The 16,673-nt window shown below is 47.9% G+C and overlaps 4 protein-coding genes across 4 annotated transcripts; all 4 read left to right on the forward strand.

The window, feature by feature from the left end:
* Positions 1–1,230: 1,230 nt before the first annotated feature.
* F4807DRAFT_450939 (glycosyltransferase family 76 protein) lies at positions 1,231–2,631 on the forward strand (the record flags this gene model as incomplete). The annotated part of the gene is made up of 3 exons (XM_048000184.1): positions 1,231–1,528; positions 1,599–2,181; positions 2,232–2,631. The coding sequence occupies 3 exons, from the start codon at positions 1,231–1,233 to the stop codon at positions 2,629–2,631; spliced, it is 1,281 nt and encodes a 426-aa protein (XP_047855717.1).
* Positions 2,632–3,232: 601 nt separating this feature from the next.
* On the forward strand, positions 3,233–5,223 carry F4807DRAFT_28563 (YTH-domain-containing protein). The gene is made up of 4 exons (XM_047994747.1): positions 3,233–4,463; positions 4,547–4,602; positions 4,656–4,775; positions 4,891–5,223. Exons 1-4 carry the CDS (start codon positions 3,833–3,835, stop codon positions 5,167–5,169), a joined length of 1,086 nt encoding a protein of 361 aa, XP_047855718.1. The 5' UTR covers positions 3,233–3,832; the 3' UTR covers positions 5,170–5,223.
* A 3,309-nt stretch (positions 5,224–8,532) lies between these two features.
* On the forward strand, positions 8,533–11,999 carry F4807DRAFT_28649 (uncharacterized protein). The gene has a single exon (XM_047994751.1). It carries the CDS (start codon positions 8,856–8,858, stop codon positions 11,694–11,696), a length of 2,841 nt encoding a protein of 946 aa, XP_047855719.1. The 5' UTR covers positions 8,533–8,855; the 3' UTR covers positions 11,697–11,999.
* A 2,572-nt stretch (positions 12,000–14,571) lies between these two features.
* F4807DRAFT_28653 (nucleotide-sugar transporter) lies at positions 14,572–16,552 on the forward strand. The gene is made up of 3 exons (XM_047994752.1): positions 14,572–14,940; positions 15,035–16,093; positions 16,154–16,552. The coding sequence occupies exons 1-3, from the start codon at positions 14,857–14,859 to the stop codon at positions 16,424–16,426; spliced, it is 1,416 nt and encodes a 471-aa protein (XP_047855720.1). The 5' UTR covers positions 14,572–14,856; the 3' UTR covers positions 16,427–16,552.
* The last annotated feature ends 121 nt before the right edge of the window (positions 16,553–16,673 follow it).

A 16,673-nucleotide genomic window follows, 5' to 3' on the forward strand; every position in this document is an offset into this window, starting at 1 on the left:
GTATGTAGGTACATAGATCCCAAGACGCCCATCCAACTCGTTTTCGTATCCAATCATGATTGGTAAGAGAGCGCCATTAATATGTCGGTGAGGCCACAACGCCGCGGGAACGTTGGATGCCTGATGATCATGGAACCAGGTGTCTTAGCCGACTAAGAAGTCAACTCATTTTAGTCGGTATTCTTGTATACTTAGTAGGTGTAGCAGCTTCTTCGGACAACACACAATCCGCGAGCTAATTCTTCAAAAGCGGTTGGTAAAGGTCCAAGAAATCGACCATCTTCCCCATATCTTCCCGCGAAAGCCGAGGCAGATGACTAGCACTGATGACAGATGCTTACAATGAATGCTCGAGAGAATTCTATGATTGTTGATCTAAGTCTTGTCCGTTACTAGTGTAACGAAGCTATCGAGGCTTTTGTTTATCGTGACCTTGACAGCCGGGGCGGTCATCCAAGATTTGTGATGACAATAGAACCCTGTAAGGTCTGTAAGTTTGGGAACGGATAGACAAATTGCAATACGTGATTGTTAGACGATGACGACATGCCGCGAATTCCGTTGATCTGCCTGTCATATCCGGCATTCCGTCTACGTCTGTAAACTTTCACGTCTTCATCCGATGCATCATGCGTGTAAGATTATGTTGTTATACAACGTCGACGTCGACATCCACGTGCTTCTTTTCCTAAAAGGTACCGAGGCAAAGATATATCGCGGGAAAAAAACCCTCAGAAACGCCGGTCTGAATAAGATTCGGCGTTAGGCTTGAGTGGGCAGAAACGTTTTATCAATTGCCATGTTATTCTTATGATAGGCGACGGCTGCAAATGTAATTTCAGCCTTAAGGGTGGGAAATCGGAATTGGGGAACATTGGAAAATTAACGATGCAGGGCTGGTCACATCATGCAATAAATCCCTTGCTCAGAGGTGATATCGACGATGCTTGGGAATTGCGTATCGACGATTCCCTACAACCTTGAACCTTGCTGACCTTGAATTCATTTCCGGCGTCCTGCAAATGGTGGTATCTCTCGAGAAATGTGGCCGTGCTAGGTTGCAAGCCACATTTATGTTTCACTACTACCTGTAATGCTGTGGCTTAAGCTTTCCCTTGTTGACCCATATTTTCTGCAACTTTCCAACGTTGAAGTTCCCATACCGAGATGGTTGGAAACAAAAATAGAAACAACAACGTTCTCTATTACAACCTTTCTTCCATTCTAACCATGCTCTCTTTAGATCATAAACATCCTATCCAATCATTACTCGTCACGTTTCTCGCATGGAAGACCTTGCTTATAGCCATTGCTATCGGAAGCAATGTCGGCCCAGCTTATGATACCTCAACCACGCTGTTATCCCCTGAGATAACTTCATCGCATGAGTCCACATTCGACCTCGCCACGAAGTTGACGAGATGGGACTCTATCTATTTCATTGAAGCATCTCGCCGGGGTTATCAGTATGAGCAGGAATGGGCATTTGGGAAGGGACTGCCAACCGTCATCTCCTTTCTCATTCAAGGTACTTAGATTCTCTGCATACAATGGTGTGTATACCATCCACGAATACGTGCTCTAACTTAGCCTGGTAGCCCTTTCTAGTGTTGGTGTCCAAGCACATGGCTCCCTCGAACCAAGTGTTGGAATCTTAGTGGCTCATACATCCCACCTGCTCTCCGTACTTGCCCTGTATCAGCTTGGACTCGTTGTTTGCAAAAACCAACGGTTATCATTCATTGCAGCTCTTTTGCATATTCTGGCGCCGGCTGGGCTCTTCTTGTCCGCCCCTTATCAAGAGAGCACGTATGCTCTACTATCCTTCACCGGGTACCTCTTCCTTGCGAAGGGCCTACTAGGACCAAAGCGGACTTTTGCCCACGATGTAAGCTTAGTCGCTTCTGGTATGTGGTTTGGGTTTGCCGTCACGTTTCGTAGCAATGGTCTATTCAATGGTATTCCGTTCGCCATTGCGCTAGCCAAGGAACTCACTACATCACCGAACTTGACTAGTATACGACGACGCTGTGCCTTATTGGTTGGGGGTCTAGCGATCGCAGTGGGCTTCATAACGCCGCAGTTAAGTGCCTACCAAATCTTCTGCTTCACCCAGCCTTCTAGGCCATGGTGTACGAGTGGCATGCGTAGCATATATTCGTTCGTCCAAGAACGCTATTGGTTCGTAAGAAATCCTTTCCTACAGTACTCTATACTAATAGTGGTGTTAGGAATGTTGGCTTTCTCCGTTACTGGACTCCATCAAATATACCACTCTTCCTACTCGCTATACCAATGATTTATATTCTCATCAAGTCAGGGCTAGAATTTATAAAGTTACCTCTAGACCTTGTGACTAAGGAATCCGCCCCAGCTGATCCAATCCATCTGTCTTTGTTGATCCGGTCAATGGCCTTAGCCCAGCTTGTCTTAGCTGTTCTGGCCATCACAAATTACCACGTCCAAATTATCACGAGAATATCGTCGGGGTACCCCCTTTGGTATTGGTGGCTGGCAAAAGTTCTCTCAGACCCGAAAAACTCGATATTTGGAAGTAATGTTGTGAGATTCATGGTTATGTACGCCGCTGTTCAAGGGGCCCTCTTTGCGTCCTTCCTTCCGCCGGCTTGACTGTATAGGTACCGTCGCCGACAATACTAGTTCTTTCTCGATACACCGTTGTGATATCACATCCTTAAACAATTCTCTCTCTACAAAGATGACCCGAGATATTCTATCTATATTATTCTGCTCTACACACTCGTATAAGATTCTAGTAAGGTAGCTCGGCTACTGCACAGGTAGCAGCAACAGACAAAAACCCCTCGTTGAATATAAATTGAAGATGAGGCAATTTACCTACCTAGTAGTTATGGATATTATATAATAACGTAACAGGGGTATGGCTGTGGTGAGCACTTTCCCTGACACAGAGAGGTAGCTAGTGAATTAATGGAGCTATTTCTACAGCTGGGGGCACTTGATAGGCCTCCTATAACCCCCCGTTCACCTGTCAGGTAGTCTATCGTTTGCTACACCTAAGATGATGCCTACCCGTTATCGAAGCGGCAAGGTATTGCGAATGACTCACCATCTTAGTGTCGTGAACTGCCCAAGTGAAGAAAGGACAAGTCAAAATTGACCTTAGTCCAAGGTTCTACACCAAATATTATCGCGAACTTTTCTCTGCTCTTCCCAGTGCTGGTTCCTTCCCAGTCCAGCCGATTTGGAGAGACCGACAGCATTGCCGGCCTCTTCTATTGCCCTAACACATTTTTGCGTGACTCAAGGTGGATGACCATGAGGTCTTCCTATAGAAGTAGTGAACATAAAAGGCCATTCTGTCTCCCATTTATATTCTTTCTTCTATAACCTTCATCTACATCACTCTCTTATTCGAACCGAACCGTATCACTCACGGCTGCTCGTCAGTACATGACACTCCTTTCAATACCTACAATCTTCATCTAAATACTATCTTCAGGACACAAATCAAACCACATCTTCCCTAGATATTTTTCTACCTTCGTTATTCTACGATTATCACCAAATCCATCCGTTATCTTTTCTTTCAGCCCTAAAGACGTCCCTCTCCAACCCATAACCTTCTGATCTCGTGAATAAATTACTTCTACCATACCTACCATCACCTGCACTCACTTGAGCCCAACTGAAATACCTAGGTGAGTTAACTGAACCATAAATCTCCCCAAGACACACGCACACAAGTTACTTACCTACTCTTCACGTAGGACACTTATTCTGTATTCAGAAGACCAACAAGGATTCCTTTCTCCTACATACACTCATACTCACCAGTGGATAAATAGCCATGTCAAACTTTGACCTTGCTACCTCCCAGCCTGGCTATCATCGTGACCACCATCAAGGTCGCGATGATGCCAGCAACGGCAATGTGGAGTCGATGCTCTCGAGCGATCTCCAAGACTGGCTACAACTCACTCAGTGGCATGATGTTGAGTTCCGCGAGAAGGAGCTAAGCAACTACAGACAGAAGGATGAACACAAGCCCGATGTGGTGGGTAATCATCGTACCTACGACAAGCCCGCTAAGGAGGATGAACTAGCCCTTGCTACCATTGCTGAGGCTTCAAAAGGTCCCAAGACGAGTTTCGCAGTTCCGATTCGCGAAAACGCTGGTTCCCGGAGACCTCGTGCCCGTTCTACCTCGCCTGTGGATTCACACCGTAACAAGCACACCAACTACCGTGTCCGTGACTATCCAGAGTCCCGCAGTATGGGCCACAACCAGCGCCGAGTTGACGGTGGACTTCCAGCCGGTCATCGTCGTCGTCTGACCGAAATTTCGGCATATGCTACCGCATCGCCATCTGGATCTGACCATCACGGCCCGAACGGTGGCCAAGAAGACGCGCGTGACCTCGCTCGCGAAAGAATTGCTCGCCGCCGTCCCAAGTCATTCGAGGTTGGTGATAGAGGCAGTAAGTCTGATATAAAAAATTGCTTTAAACTCGAAAAGTACCTGTGCGACAACAGACCTGCTAACATTGACTGTGTTCTGAAGCGGTGCGATTCTTCGTCATGAGATCTGGCAGTTGGAACAATCTCTACAACTCGATGGTAAGTTTTAATATTGAAGTTACGATGATTCAGAATAGCTAACAAACCAACAGGAAGATGGCATCTGGGCCACCAACGTCACCAAGGCAGACATGCTTGGCGAAGCATTATCTCAGGGCATTACTGTAGTGCTCTTCTTCGCCGTCAATCATTCTCACGGCTTTCAGGGCTATGTTAGTATTCTTTTTTTTTCTAAGGCCTCTCATTTCTCCTCTTCCCGTAACCCTCCTGTCCCTATTATCTAGTCGTCGTTCTTTGTTTACTAATTGGTGTGATCCTTGAATATAGGCCGTTATGAAGTCAGCACCGTCGAAGGACGTCTATCACCCAAACTGGTGGTACAACGTCAAGTGGAAGATCTCAGAACCCTTCGAGGTGGAATGGATTGTTATGGAACACGTCGAGACCACACGTGTATCCCATATCCTCAACGGCCTCAACTACGACCTTCCTGTCACCCGAAGCGCAAATGGTCAGGAGCTCAGTTACAGCGCCGGCCTACAAATGGTGACAGTTATCAATGGCTACGCCCGAGACACATTTGCACGCACAGGACGAGTTCGTTAGTGTGCCAAGATTACCGAGATGCGATGCCTTGGGGCTTTCATACGAGGAAATTTACTTTTGCCTCTACGGAAATGGGAAGCCCGCCCGGATGGATGGTGGAGATCGCATTACACACCTTTGCTTTTCACATTACATCGCTGAAGCCTGATGACCGTGCTGAGGTTAAAGGCATGCAACTCATAAACATTACAGATACCTATGGCATTTTCACAACAGCATGAGTATTTTGCTTGGCAAGCTTCTGGACGCCAATAGCTTCCGGGAGCCATGCAGCTAAAACTCGGAATACTCCGCACGAAGTCCCCTAGCCCGACGTTAGGGTTGACAACAAAACACATGGCAAATAGCTAGGGATGAAGAAGATGATGATCATCAAAGTACACAGATAGTAGCTAGATCGCAACAGAATATCACCAATCGGAGATTTTTAACACATCTATCAAAAAGCCATGCGACGAATGGTGTGACATAAAGCTCACAGGCCTCGAACATCTTGGAGCTTCGTTGATCGTAAGCACTAACTAGGTACCGACAGTGTGTTCCAGTTCCCCGATATACCATTGAAAGGTAATAGTCGTAACGCGCTGGTAATTATGAACAAATATACGGTACATAAAATGTATTGGCTGATGTTTGCTAAGCTAAAACCAGCCCTAGACTCTAAGGGATCGCAAGATACTTACTTACCTGGCAACTTGGAATCAACACGAATCCTTTTGAGTCGGCTATGAGCGTGGTACGCCAATCCTTATTCGGATTCCACAGATGCACCGTCGACGGCGTTAGCGTGTTATTCGTGATATTTGATTAACTTGTAGTAATGACGTGCGTGTTGACTTGCGAAGGCGCGGAAATACCGACAGAAAACCGAAGTATGGATGGATTAAAAAGGAGGTATCAAAATTACCTGAGGCAGACTAACGGCTATATACGAGTCATGGTTGGGGGACATATTCTTTTTTTTTCCGCAAGCGTTCCGCGGCTTTTGCATCTAAAGCCACGCTAAGGCGAGCTGCTGCTTTTTTCTCCATTGCGTACCTGACTGATTTATGACGCAGACAATACTTAGGTGAAAATAAGAAAAATAAGGAGAAATTACGACGCCATAGTCGGACGCTATCCCACGCCAGGAAGCCCGGGTGGCCGCCACGGGCGACCGGTTTCTATAGCGTTCTCTTTAACAAGTTCTGCTTGCAGAACTTGACGGTTCCTTGCAGAACTTGACGGTTCCTTGCAGCCCGTCGTTAAAGCTAGCATCCTCCCGTCTGTCACGGTGTTGGCATTGGGTCTAGTAGTACTATAGGTAGCTTACCTCGGTACCTCGTTAGGTATGCTGCACACCGAGGTATGGTATGCAGTATGCCGTATGCCGTATGTCGTGTCACCTATCGCGACGGATGCTTCAGGCTAAGACATCCACAGTGGCTTGTGTTTAACCTGCAACTCAATTGTCTTGGACAAAGTGGACCGGAGAAACGGTGTGACGATTCACGAAAACGAGGATGCCATGTGGCGACTCCTGCAAATTACCTTAGCAAAAGGTTAGCTGCATCGCAAAGCGCATGGCTCGAGAGCTAGAATCTATCAAAATCTTCCTGCGCCTATCGGAAGGCTGGCAAATTAGCGGAGGACCGATATGTCACTATGCTAGTAGTGTATTTCGGCAAGGATGGCAAGGGCAGTAAGTGGTGCTTTGCGGGTGCTTGGACATCGAGCTAGGAAGCTAGGAAGTTTAGCATAGAAAATCGGGCTGATGCTAGAACTCTTCACCAATCTTCTTCAGGGCCACTGGAAATCCATGGGCTGCCCGAGAGTCTGAGACAGAGTTGAGGCTGATGAGGCTGGACTGCTGAAAGGACTCCCATGAGCAGCATCGTCTCCACTTCCTGACGACGATCTTTTTGGTACGCCCGGCCTTCGTCGTCGACGAGAAGAGGGAATGGCGATAAAGGATTCCAATACCTAGGATAGACGCTCGCGGGTTGCTACCGGATTGTATGAGCTACACTATTGAACTGTTGCTTTTGCTTGGGCAACAATCCTTTTCGACACCATTGATACCGACTTCCATGAACCTGGCCGTTTGCCCCAATTTAGCGGCAAACAGCCGTATTTTAATAAAAAGAGACGGGACTGTTCAATATTTTTATTGATTCGAGATGAACCAACTTCGTACGTTATTCACTAGCGAGCTGGAATATTTATTGGTTATGAAATTGTACCATGCAGAGTTTTTTAATACTTTTCTTGATTTATGCGGCCTTTTTTGTTCCCTAACTGCCTAACTATTTGATCGCCCTGAACATCTTACTGGATACGTAGCATTACGTTGCATTGTATTGCATTATAAGACGATATAATATAGCCGTACCTTACATAGCTGACTCTAGGCATACAATAATGGTGCCGCTGAAGAGCCTGCTACCACTTGCTACAGGGGCTAAATTCAGGGGTCTTCAACCCCCCTCGCTCCTGGATCTGTAAGTGGCTTTCAAGTATTTGCGAGGTGGCTTAGGTGGGTCAACGGGCATAGACGGTTGATTTGAAGAACATTTTGCAGCAATCTACCTGCAGGTCACCTTGGCAGCTTGGGGCTCCTTTTGGTTTGGCGCCGTCTCTATCGTTCCATCGTGCCGGTGGCTTGAGTGGAGATGGCGTGGATAAGTGATAGGTTCGTTGGCACAAATTTTACCTAATAGAGGAACTGGGTCTAAAATAAGCTATAATTGTTCTAATACGGCCTTTAATCATTCGAGGAGGAATCAGGATACATACATATGCAGGTCAACGTTTTGTACCGACATAATACCCAGGTATGTAAGTAAAAGTATGTAGGTATATATCTTCGCATATGCAGATGTGTAGATGTGCGCAGATGTGCCAGTAATTTCGTATTACCTACTGTATGGAGATGTACATCACCTGGATTCCCCAATTTTAATATCCAAGTAAAAAAAAAGAGTCCGTGTCGTGAGGAGGGCCATCGTTCCAATCCCTTTTTGTTTTTGTTTTCCCCCCTCCTCTGATATCCCGTCTTCATACATGGAGTCACGCCTCCGAAGTTTGACGTTGAGATCGGACGAGGGTCTCTGAGTTTTGGGGAGAAGACGTCGGTAAATAGCCAATTTACAAGATCTTAAACCCTGGATCTTGGCTCGCGGCGGCACAACTCGAGAAGCTTTCTGACGACAATCCGACCTATATCGTGGGATTTCGATCCTCCCGAACCGGCAATTAAGCTTTTGACTCTATTCCAGCAATCAATTACGTCGAGATATGCGATTCTGAGTACGACCGGAATCCCCACCTTAGGATATGAGAGGAGGTCCCTTGATATGCTGATTGAAGCCTACTTAAGTTAACGTCCTGCTCGCCCACCGACCCTACGACTGTCCCATAATTGACCGAGGTCGGTCCTTTCGTTTCACCTTGACGCCGTTCCTGAACCGTACCGTAGTTTTCTTTCTCGGTATCTGAATTACGTATACATTGTATGCCTATCCAACTTAGAGCGTTGTCTTGGGAGAGAGACGAGGCGAGGGACGGGGATCAAGGAACCCTCGGAACACACTAATCGACTTATTGGATTGCCTTGCACACCGAACGACAGCGCCTATCCCGACGATTCAACCTCCAGGTATTATTGCCAGTCTATCTATTGGTCGAAGGACTTGTTTGCGTGTAAGATGGGTCATAAATCTAAATTCACCTTCCCTATGCCGGGACGCTCCGCGAGGCAGACTCCTGCCGTGGCGACATCGAACTCTCTCTCAAAGGCGGAAAAGATTCTGGGAACTGGGTCTCCCACAGCGACGAGGGAACCCGGCCGATTGTGGGAAACGGAATCGAATGGCGGTATCAGTATATCGATATCAGAAAGTAGCACTAGCCAATCCGGCGTCGTAGATGAGGACGACGATATACTTGCCGGAACGAATTACGGCGGAACTCTATGGGAGGAGGAATCTGAGGCTCTTCCCCGACGACTGCGTAGCGCCAATACCTCGTTCGGCAAAGGATTAAAGACAAAGAGGTCGGCGGCCACCCTCGGTGCTCGCAGTCGAGACGCTACAACAGATGACTCGAATCCTCCCCGACCTCAGTCCAGTTCTACTGTTTACTCGCATTATGAATCGGCCAAGATGCCGCTCTCAATATCCCAGCAGACTTCGAATTCAGCGATGGCAAAGGGATTACCATCGAAAGCCGGCGCGTTATTGGACATAGACGGAACGCTTTATGGCAAGGGTCCGGGTCCGCAAAAGAAGAAGCCTTCGAAGTTGGACTTCTCAAAGCTGAGGTTGAGGTCTCGTAAGGACCACGTTCGGGACTCCCATGCAGTTGGTCCCGTTTTAGGGAACAATTATGTGATGAGATCACCATCTGTTATGTCACATATGTCACATTCCTTGGCTTCGTCGAATTCTGATGAGAAAACACCGACACCAGACATGAAGATAACATCTCAAGCAGCCCCTCAGATGTTGGGGAGACCTGGCCGCTTAAAGGGTACGAACGATGCGAGTACACTAACTCAACTTTACGACCATTATGAACAAATGTCGTTCCGGCATGCCGAGGATTTGCAAGAGGAGGACGAAGAGGATGAGGTGTTGAACAAGACGCTATCGAACCAGCAACGCTTACTACCCCGTACTTACGAACCCGAAGTTCCTGACACATCTCGCGAGGATATGATCACACCACTGCCAAATAATGCGAGGTGGACACATAGCCGAAACACTTCGCACTCGAGCAAAGCCACGGCAACCAGAGCTGGAACACCAAGCACGTTACAAATACGCCCGGCATCTAGGAATGATTATCCCGCAAGTATATCGAGCCGACATACGCGGACGTCAAAGGCCACCCCGTCCATCATGAGTACCTTGGACTCTGATCGGCAACAACAAAGCGTGTTGTCGCTTACCGATTCGGATTCGGACGAGGAGGCCGCGTATTCTGGACCAGGTTCATCTTTACCCTCGTATGAAAACAGCTTTCGTGATGACATTAGCGTATCCTCGAGCCAACGGCAACCTAGTACATCGAGATTATCAATCAGCAGTCACTCAACTAATCCCAAAGGGGCGTCTTATGCCCAGCTTAACGATTTCCTCACTATCCCGCAGGCTTCTCCGAAGACGAAAGCTGGCCGGTCGGCTTCGACGAATACGAATTACTCAGCAAATTCATCTATGAGCACGGCAACTCATGCGTCCCTGCCTTCTCACTCCTCTCAGCGGGAACATAGAGGATCTGTATCAACGACGGGAACGGCAGGATCTATATTGTCTCCCACCTACAGTATCCCGCCTAATTACAAGGTGCAGGAAGCGAAGGCAATCACTTTCACCCCGCTAGCCTCTACTGCCGAGGCTGCATCGTCAGTTACTGTTAGTCGTATATCGAAAAACCTGGATCGCAAAGTCTCACGACAAGGAAAGCAGCGTACCATATCGCAAAATTCTCACGCCTCAGACCAGCCAACGCCACCATTATCACCCTCGAGTATCGACTTCCATAAGAAATCGTTAGAGACGGCACGGCAGGAAGCGGCGGCTGACAAGAATACCGAATCGTATAACGCACGGTTAATGGCTGTGACGAGGCAGGAGGAGATGCTTCTCGCCGCGCTGAGGAAGAAGAGGGCTAGGATGCGAGAGAATATAATAGCCGAAATTGAGGAAGATAGGGGTCCCCGAGGTAGCGCAGCTGGCTCAGCCGCCGAAGAAGACCTTGAAAAATTGGCATCGGCGAACCTGAGAGACGCGGAGAGGCAGGCTGCAAAGGAAACCAAAGAGGCTAGGGAGGCTCGTGTCAAGGCGAAGCAACCGAAGAACGTCCCCAAGAGGGCATCGTCTCTAATGCGGCAAACTCGACCACGCGATCATTCTAACGGACCACGTGGCGTGGACAATCCGCCATCGACTAGCCACAGCGACCCGGCAGAGAAGGGATCTCTTCGATTAAGGCTTTCCCCCGAATCTGAGCCTCGACGAACCGGGAAATCTCGTCACGAGCGCGTGCTCCTGTACTTGGACCGGCCCATTGATAGTATCGATGTGATCGACCAGGCGGAGCCGAGCCCTGATTTAAGCGAATTCCTGGAGGAGGAGTTGGACTTCCCGCTTCCGGGTGGCCGCCAAAGTAGGACGAGATCCAAACTCGGCCATTACGAGGGAAATGGACGACCGAGGCCTGACTCAAGTCCAGTGAGTCCGAAGACGAACCCGATGAGACTTTTACCGAAGACGAAGCCCGATGCCTATGTCAATGAGGACATCGATGCCGACGACTTTGATGACCACGACTTTGCCGAGGAGGTTGCCGATAGGCGCAAAATGGCATTACCGCCGGTGCCAGAGAAGGGCGTTCCTAGACCGGATAGCCCACTCTCGCCAGACGATGGGTTATTATCGCCTTCCGTCTTTGGGCACAAGAAGGGCAAGAAGAGTGCTGTGGTGAGACTGAGTGCAGTGGGACAGGTCAGCTCTCCGATTCCTTGGTGGGGCGATGATGACTGAAGTGGGATGAGTTGCTCATCATTGAACCGACCTGAGGATAAACATTTTCTTCTCACGATTTTGTCGGGCTAAACAGGACCGCACGTCACCATCTTCTCTATGTCTTTAAGATGCACGCATTTACAGTTCGGTTGTTTGTTTAGCGCTTGATTTCTTATTTTACGACTTTTTCAAGCAAGCGAGTTCAGGTTGGGAATCAGAAAAAATTAACAGGGATCTTTTTTTCCGTATTCATAAGATGGGAAAGCTCGGCATCACTGCATACGATTTAATATTCTCGTTGCGATCGATCGATCTCCCTTTTATCCCTATGTCCAAAGTTTCGAAACGCGTTATGTCTGCCATTGTATTCTAGAGGGGGAGAACGGAGCTGCTGTCTTTTTATTGAGGCCTGCTGGACGTGGAAAAAAAGCGACCCTGCAAGTTGGGGTCGACTAACCTACCGCCTAAACCTCAGGCGCATATCTCATAAGTCTGGAAGGTAATTTTGCTTGCTTGCGTCGATATTGCTTGCTTTATCGCATGCATGTACCACCGAAGAAAAAGCGAGCATTTGTATTATTAGGGAATGGAGCATCGGAAAGACTATTGACGACGGATTAGATAATGTTTGGTTCCCCACGCTTGTGGGCGTGGGCGTCGGTGTCGGGCGCGGGCATGTTACATTGTATGTGTGTGCGCATCAAACATGAAGAGAGCGTCTGTTTCGAATTTGTTGTAAAATACCTATGTAGCAGACGTGCGAAAGCAGAAAAAATCAAAAATTCACTAGAAATAAACAAGTACCTTGCTTTGCCCTTCGTGGTGGTTGTCGTCGTTCCATATCGTCGTGTTGTGTTTAAATCGATCTACTTTGTGTGGATGCATGTGGTTGATGGTGGTGGGTGATTGGTGTTTGCTAGCCACTTAAAATTCATTGGCTGGACGAGATATGGGGTTTAGATATAAGGTGCAATATCCGCACTTCTTGGACAAGTCAATAGCCAGTTTGGCCGAGGTAAGATAATTTTCGCACCACCCAAAAATATTCATGAGCTAACATCGAAATCAGTGGTCTAAGGCGGTGGTTTTAAGTTGTCCCTAGGGATTTATCTTGTACACCATTATCGAGAGATGCGCAGGTTCGAACCCTGCAGCTGGCAAACTTCATTTTTTAATATTTTCGTATACTATTGGAATTTATCTTTCTATTTTTATTCTTCTGGTGTCTTGAATCAGAGGGGTCTTTTGTCGTCACATGTCTCATGTTGCATGTAAATTCTAGTCCTATCTACTACGTCATTGCAGCCAGAATGGCCCCTTCGATCACCGAGACTTTTCATCGTCGATTGACAATTGTTCGGTGCATTTCTGCTCCACGTGAAGACATCGATTGGCATTAAGCTCACCAAGTGGACCAGGCAAAAGAACCCATCCCCACGCTACGAGCTCCACGATCTGACCCAAGCGCTCCCTGCCCTCCGCAAATCAAGATGATATTCGATGCTGGCTCAATTTTATGCCGCCAAGTGGTAGTGTAGGATGATGACTTGCAGTAGGATGCTGCGGGATTATGAGGCGTTTTTATCATTCGCTTTGCATATCCGGATTCCCGTCAGGATGTCGAGCAAGAAAGCGGATGGTCCGGCGTAATTCAACTTTTACTTTGATCTTAGCGCAATGATGCTGGCGAGGGTTTGCTAGCAAAACAATTACTGCGGGAAGCCGAACTACTATCGCTGATGATAGATAGAATCATGCTCTGAAATCATGCGGCCGTAATGCATGCATTGGTACTGACGGGGCTCGGTGGAAAAGACTAAACAAATCAGCGTATTGGTAATAGTCGGCCATGAAGCATCATCAAGGAAGTGAGGTGCCTTTCCCGGTTGGTGCTAAAACAATTCGAAACATACTTCGTTCGAAGTCAACCGGCGGAGATCAACGATCAACTCTTTTCGGACAACCCCTCTACGAAAATCAGATCGTTCCGTGACGATCACGGAAGCCTTTCGGAGGTCAAGGCGTCAATCGACGGACCAGCGCATCGCGTCCGTGCCATCGAATTTGCTAGGCATTGCCGGCCTATCGAATATATACCTCTACTAGGTATTTCGCACGAATGAAAGCTAATGTAGAGTTCAGACAGCCCAAATCGTTGCTGGCTAGATCGTCATAAACTTCAAAAGGGGGCAGAGGGGTTCGCACTTCATTAAGTTCCCTGTCGTTATCATGACAGACCCATGCCTAAGTAGGAAATAGTAGGGAGTACATGGAGCATCAAGGGTTGGAACCGGATTGGATCTGAAATCCCACAATTGCTTCCTAGATTCGATATCATTTGCAGAATCGTGGTAATACATACCCTGTAGTAACCAGGCACAGCGCACAGCGCACCGCGCACCTTGACGCTTCGATGATCCTTACGTATTGGGCAAGAATCGAACGCCATTGATATCATCGACCTATGATATGCGCTAGCCCTAACAACTCGTACATGTAACTTGTAGAGAGACAGCACATATGTACATATTGCTTTGCCGCCTTCTACTGAACGACAACTCCTGGAAATCTTTTCTTCTGTTCTTTTCTTTTCCATTTCTTTCAGCATAAACTGAAACCACAGACCTGTCCGCCTTCAGGTATGTACAACGCTTCAGAGTTAACTTAACCGCCGTTGGATCTTGAGTGTCACGGACGGTTTGTGTGCTCCAGTACGGATTAGCGGCGTCGCATTCAGGGCACATTCAGGGGTCAAAAGAGCTTAATAGGCCTGGTCCCGTTTTGGGAGGGAGTTGGAGTGGCGTGAAGCGCGAACACCCAAATCGGCAATACTTCAATTCACCTTGCATCACCTTTTAATTTTCTTGACAAGACGCGACGCATCTCTATCGTCTACCATTCAAGATTTATTTTTTTGCTGGAATACTGATAGTCTAGGGTGACTCGTCCGGCACCACATTGGCAACGATTTTGACAAACATTAGTAATATCGCATGAGTGTTTTCGGCGCATCAATTATCTGCACTATCGATTTTTTTCCTTAACCGAAAACCTGAACGGCTAAGGACGGTTTCACAATCCCAAGGGAGGGAAAAATAGGAGAGAAAGATATTCTACAAAATAGAAAACGAGACGAATATTGAGTTGGCCAAGCTGCAACCGCATTTTACTATTCATCATGGCTCTCCTTGATGGACCCCCGCAAACCGTGGGAGGGCCGACCCTCTTCGGCATGCCTATGAAGCAGGTTTCCCTCATTACGGTATGTATTTGGACGATGGGAAAGGAATCGCATTCGCATGAGACAAAAGCGCAGTATTGGGGTGCCTACCAAGCTAATACATCGCTTTCTCTAGTTGACTTTCCAAAACTCAGCCTTAATTCTACTTATGCATTATTCGCGAATGATGCCCCCGAGCGGCGACCACCGATATTTCACCTCGACAGCCGTATTCTTAACGGAAGTGATTAAGCTAGCGATCTCTCTGACCTTTGCCTTGTACGAAGTGTCAAGAAACCTTGCGCCCTCGACGCCCGCGACCGTCATATTCGAGCAGATTTACAATTCCGTCTTCTCGGGCGATGGGTGGAAGATCGCCATCGCTGCGACGCTATATACTCTACAGAATATACTGCAGTATGTCGCTGTGGGGAATCTGGACCCGGTGCACTTCCAGATCTTGTACCAGCTTAAGATTCTCACAACTGCCGTCTTCACGGTCACTATGCTTGGTCGGTCCCTGTCTGTGAAGCGCTGGGTTTCCCTGATTATCCTGACTATTGGCGTTTCGGTCGTGTCTATCCCGTCCTCAAATTCGGAGGAGAGCTCGTTTATGATCCACGATATGACGGACCATTTCTTCCCTCGCTCGGTGCACGAGTTAGGTCAGGTCGCAAATGGCATGGGCGAAGTTGCGAGGGAGCTGACCAAACGCGGTATGGAAACCGCGGTTGAAGTTGGACAAGCGCTAGCCAAGCGATCGGCAACGTACGAAGGGATTGAGGAAGACCAAAATAATGCGCCCGTCATGAACTATTCTATTGGAGTATCGGCCGTGATGGCCGTGGCAGTTATTTCTGGCCTGACGGGGGTTTACTTCGAGAAGGTCCTGAAAGACACCGAAAACCCCGCTTCAGTCTGGACTCGCAACATCCAGCTGTCTTTCTATTCGCTGTTCCCGGCGCTACTAGGCATTGTGTTCAAGGATGGAGAAGAGATCGCGAAGCACGGGGTTTTCGACGGATACAACTGGATCGTCTGGGCGTTGATTATTCTGCAAGCATTCGGTGGTGTTCTTGCGTCGCTCTGCATTAACTATGCGGATAACATCGCCAAGAACTTCGCGACGAGCATAAGCATTATCATCGGTTTCCTCTTTAGCGTCTGGTTCTTCAAGGTCCAAGTGACATTAGCGGTAAGATACATATAACCTAAGGCAACCTGAGATATATGTTAGTTTACTAATGCCTCCTAGTTCTTGATTGGTACGGTTTTTGTCTTGGTTTCAACCTTCCTCTATACTGGCCCTGATCGGAAGCGCGGCCGGCCGCCACCGATCAACATCGTCAACTACGAGAAGACGACGATCGACCCGATGAACACGCCAAGATATACCGACGACAAACTCAGCGTTCCCGATCCGCTAGAACATATCAAGGGGATGGGTCTCTCAACTTCGCGTCCCGCTTCGCCACTGCGACACCATAACAGAGTGCCTTCGTCGCGGGGCAAGAATCGGGATGAATGAAGCCACGATGCATATTAGATAAAGACTACGTGTAGCGATCTTTGAACCCTGAAGAAACTTCGACCGCATAAGTGCCGAGCCGAAATTTCAGGAGCAAGTTCGCATGAGTGTACTAGAGATTCAAGAGCATCATCACAGGATATCATCCAGTCCTGAAGTGCGCGGCTCAGTACGTTTTTTAAAAATGTCGATGGTGGACCCGGAAAAGGTGGAACAGGACTCAAACAGGTTACGAGGACTCGATCTG

Source organism: Annulohypoxylon truncatum (genome assembly GCF_022578515.1).
Source record: "Annulohypoxylon truncatum strain CBS 140777 unplaced genomic scaffold F4807scaffold_10, whole genome shotgun sequence".
Taxonomy (NCBI): Eukaryota; Fungi; Ascomycota; class Sordariomycetes; order Xylariales; family Hypoxylaceae; genus Annulohypoxylon; species Annulohypoxylon truncatum.